Here is a 4,829-nt window from a genome sequence, read left to right on the forward strand (position 1 = left end):
GAAATGGAGGTTCAACATATCTCCAAATAATACCTGGTTTAAGTGCCGAAGAAGTTCTTTCAAAAGAATACACAAAAGTAAATGCCTATTACTTATTGGAGAAAACGTCTTTCACAATAGATACAAGTGAAGTTTTGAATGTATTGGGTTTAAGTAAAAGTATTTTTTCAACTGAAAATTTCCATCTAGATATCAAAGCAGAATTTACAGAATCGGTTGATGTCATAAAAGATGATGATTTGCTTTTGGAGCTCAGTTTTGATGAAGTTATGATTGAAGGTTCAAGTATTGGAATAGAGACAACTAATTATTTAAATAATCCAATAATGAGATTAGTCATTTATAAAAAATATATTTCTTTTGAAAATATGGTGAATAGAACGTTGATTTCAGGCTCTTTTATGGACAAGTTTAGTTCCGAAGTGATAATTCAAATAAGATCTAGTCCTGAAAAAGACAGTATAATGGTTTTGTTTAAATTAGGAAAAAATGATAGTGAGTGGAAAAAACTAACGGAAATTTCATTAGGCCCTGACTGTTTCTTTAATAAACTTAGGATTAACAAATTTTACGGGTTGTCAGATACTGAATCTAAAAAGGTATCGATGAATATTTCAGGAAGTGTCGAGGTCTCTACTTTCTCTACTCTTTATACCGATAGCACGTTATTCAGTTCTTCCGTGAACGAAGGGGCCTGCAAACTTCTTCCTCTAACTTATTGTGAGGCATTAGATGCAACAATATCTGTCAAAGGAAGTAATTCAGGGGGGGATGATAACAGTGGACTGAGTTTAGTGGGTGAATTAAATAATGTTACATTGATAGTACCCAAATTTGGGACTCTTAATTCTGATGGAGATTTAATGTATAGGTGGAGATTATACAACGGCGAATTAGCATTGTACGAACTTTCAATTTTCCAAACTACAATAGTAGTGACCAATTTGATTAACTCTGAAACCGTTTCAGGACCTCCAATGAACTTATTAAGTCAGTATAGTGAAAATTTCAGTATTTCACTGATATTTGGATCAGAATTAATATATATAGTTGATTCTGGCTCGAATAATATTATTTCAACTGTAAAAAATGTCAAGGGAATGGAGATAGACATTATTAAAACAAATTACGATGCCAAAAGCAATATTATGTATATCTCGTCTTACTCTTTTACTCCTGGTCCAAAAATGACTTCATCTGAGTCAAATATAATAAACGTTTTTCATCAGTGTCAATTCTTTAATCAATGCAGTCCAGGCAATTACGTATGTGAAGGCTCGAGCGCATCTCGAATATGTGAACATCCTAAAATACTAAAATTATGGTACAATGGGCCTCTAATTCATGCAGAGTCTTCTGGACTGGGAGTGTTTCCGGAATCACGATCTGTATTTGTGATTGGAAGCAAAACAAATAACTATTTCTTAATAAACGTTTTTAACAGTTACTTATCTCTGAGTGATCCAGTCTCGGGTGAATCTTGTTATAACAGTCTCCCGGATAACGAGGAGATAACTGGGAGCTCCACTTCGGCTAAATTTGGTGTCATAATTACAAATTCAGAAAAAGCTGACCTTATTTACTTTTCAAAGACTGGAGTACCTAATTTACTTTGTTCTATAGAACTAAACAGGGAGATCACTGATCTTTATTATTTTAAGTCAAATGGGGCTGGATTGTCCAGTATCATTGGTGAAATTACAATGAACACAGAAGATAGTAATACGGTATTAGGTGGAGCCAATAGTGAGAGTCTTGTTATTTTAGATAAAAAGGAGGTGTCAAATCTAAATATTCTTTATCCATATATAAGCAGCACAGAAATGAGTTTAGAACTAAGTACAGAACTTAAAGAAAACATGGGAATCCATTTTGATCTCCAATTAAGCCCAAAATTATCTTCATCAATAGTGGTTGGAGTTGTAATTGAAAACAAGTATCAAAACATTAAAAATAATATCTATATTTCTGGAGGAAGCAACCCTTCAGTTCTTCTGAGCTCAGAAATACCGGGAATAGGATCTATCTCAAGTTCTAATTCTATTCCAGAAAATTGTGTCTCTGAAAGGAATACTCTAATCGACGGAGGTAATTTGAAGTTTATTGTCGGTATAGATACTGATAAAAATGAAGAATCGGTGAATATCTCATATTTAAACGTGATTATTTGCAATATAAACATTGTCAGAGTGCCTATTGGAGGACTAAACATTAATAAATTGGTGATATCTGATAATTTTGTCACTAGTTCAAAAACCACTTTAATCAACGGGTTTTACGCATCGAGGACAGCAAATGACCAAGTTGAAACATCGATTAGTAATAATAATTCGGTCTCAAGTTCCCTCTCTGACTATCAAAAAGAATGCGTGGTTGATCAAAGGGGAGCAGTTATAAGTTATTGTTTGTCTTCTTCATTGAGTCTCATTACCACTGCAGATGAAAATTTGGTCATGGATCCTTTGAGAGAAAATTATGAGGTTACCTTATACTTTAGCATTCAAAATACAACATCTTTTGAATACAGAAATTCTTATTATTATGATGGAATAGCTTATAAGATTGAAAAATTGGCTTCTTATTTTATATTGTTTAATGAAACACATATAGGAGTTGTAGACCTATTAAACAATCAAGAAATATGGAATCTTTACACTGGTGATGCATTAATGGGACCATCAACCTGGATTTCAGTAACTATAAATAGAATATCTGGATTTATTTATTTCGCTTTAAATGACCAAATATTTGCAAATTTTCCAGATTATCCCAGTCAATCGAGTTCAGTAAGCAGAATAGAGCTTGTTCAAAGTGGTTCTTGGAGTATATTTCAGGTAATGAAACAGGATCCAGAATACGAATCAAATAGGTACCCATTTATGTATAATGGATATATTGAATGTTCATTTGAGAATAACTGTGTGAGCTCGGATGCCAAAAGTTGTGTTGCGAGTTCTTTTAGTGGTTTATGTCCTTATCCTGAGCCGGATACAATAGCATGGTTATTTACAACGTATCAGAATACACCGACGGAGGTCAACAATGGAACGTATGGGACTTCTTTTATGCTTCCAAATCTCGTACAGGCATTTAAAATAAATGATGGATTTGCTGACATTTTCGCGTTCTACTTTTTCGAAGATTATGCAGTTGTTCAGTCACTTTATGATGGTTATATTTGCAGAAACACATATACAAATAGCAATATTAATATAGTGACGAGAGAATCAGAATTGAATCAAGTGAACTCAAAATTAGAGAGTATATCAAGAGGTAACTTTCAATGGGGTTTCTATATGGGAGACAAAAAAATAAGCCTTTTGGTTAAGATTAATAACAATGAGTTAAAGGAGCTTTGCAAACTAAGTATACCAGAGAATGTAATAACTAGATTGGAGATAGTTTATCCAGTGGGTTACTACTCAGGAATAATCCACGCTGAGAAAAAAATTAAATCAGAATTGCAAATAACTGAACTTCCTTCTGAAGAACTAAATGAAACAGAAGATCCCTGTAAATTGCGAATGTTTGGTAGATGTCATATTAACCAGAATGTGGTTATTTCACCAGAAGATACGTATTTCAGCTCAAATTATGTTTTCGAGTTTACATTCACATATAATTCTGAGAAGGAATATGTAATAACATTGTCTGGAATTTCTATTAGTAAGGGCGAGAATTTGAGATTAGAATCCGGGTCTGATGTAACAATTCAAAATATGGAGATAAAAGATCTCATTATAATAAGTGTATTAGGATCTAATTTACAAATAAGGAATGATAAAACAGATATAATAGTAGCAGATATAACAAATATTGAACCTCTTGAATCAGGTACAACTCAAATAAAAATATTTGGATATATTTCTCAGGATCAAGAAAACTTTGTATTGGCTACAGATTTAAATCTAGATTCAAGTAACAGCAAAAGTAAATTGAGAAATTTGTTAGAGGAATACAAGGGTGTTACAGTTCCACTTACTGGGAAAATATCAAAAATATCTTCCAGGGAAAATGATGAAAATAATCCGTATGTCTACTTAAGTAATTGGAATATAGATACGGAAAGTCTTAGACCATCAACGAAACATTTAGTTTGTATGTTAGACGAGAGACCACTACATTGGTGTACGGGTTTGGTAGCACAGTATACTCAAGTAGAATCTGATTCGAATACTATTTGGTTTAACTTTTCCATTTCAGGAAAGTCACAAGTTGTTAATGAATATCAGGAATTCTCTTATTTTGATTCATACACTTTTAGGATAGGGGAAGGTGTTGATAGTAGAAGAGATTTGTTTACAGTTTACTTTGGAGAACGCAAGTTCATGGTTGTTGACAAAATCAGTGCAGTTGAGAATGCAAATAATATATTTGAAGCTTATTACACAAACAAGACAAAACTCTCAGAGAGTAGTTTAATTACAATGGGTGTTTCGGTGTTAAACGGTAAGAAAGACAGAGTATACTTTTTGAATGAATACAAAGAGGTTTTACTAGAAGTTAGTTCAATTTCAATCAGTGATATGACAGGATCTATAACAATTGTGAATTCAAAAGATGACATATTCACGCAATTTATGTTGGAAGATGGTATCGAATCATTGGAAAATGTTTTAACTGATGGTTATACGTCTTGTTCATTTGATTCAGCTTGTGATTTAGAGACATTATCATGTAAAGCTCAAGTACTGCATCTTCCTTGCCCAAGATCAACTGCAGGTTTGAATTGGTTGATTGTATCTAAAATGGTTGAAACAAAGCTACCTTCAGAGGTGTGGGGATCACAATTTGTGTATAAAAATCTATACAATTCGTATATTCTATAT

At 32.8% G+C, this 4,829-nt stretch overlaps 1 protein-coding gene across 1 annotated transcript; it reads left to right on the forward strand.

The window, feature by feature from the left end:
* Positions 1 to 101: 101 nt before the first annotated feature.
* Positions 102 to 4,775, forward strand: FG379_000605 (uncharacterized protein; the record flags this gene model as incomplete). Its single annotated transcript, XM_067325941.1, has 2 exons — positions 102 to 4,449; positions 4,489 to 4,775. Coding segments are annotated over 2 exons (4,635 nt in total), but the record flags the coding sequence as incomplete, so codon positions are not given.
* Between the last annotated feature and the right edge of the window lie 54 nt (positions 4,776 to 4,829).

Source organism: Cryptosporidium bovis (genome assembly GCF_009768925.1).
Source record: "Cryptosporidium bovis isolate 45015 chromosome Unknown contig_133, whole genome shotgun sequence".
Lineage (NCBI taxonomy): Eukaryota > Apicomplexa > Conoidasida > Eucoccidiorida > Cryptosporidiidae > Cryptosporidium > Cryptosporidium bovis.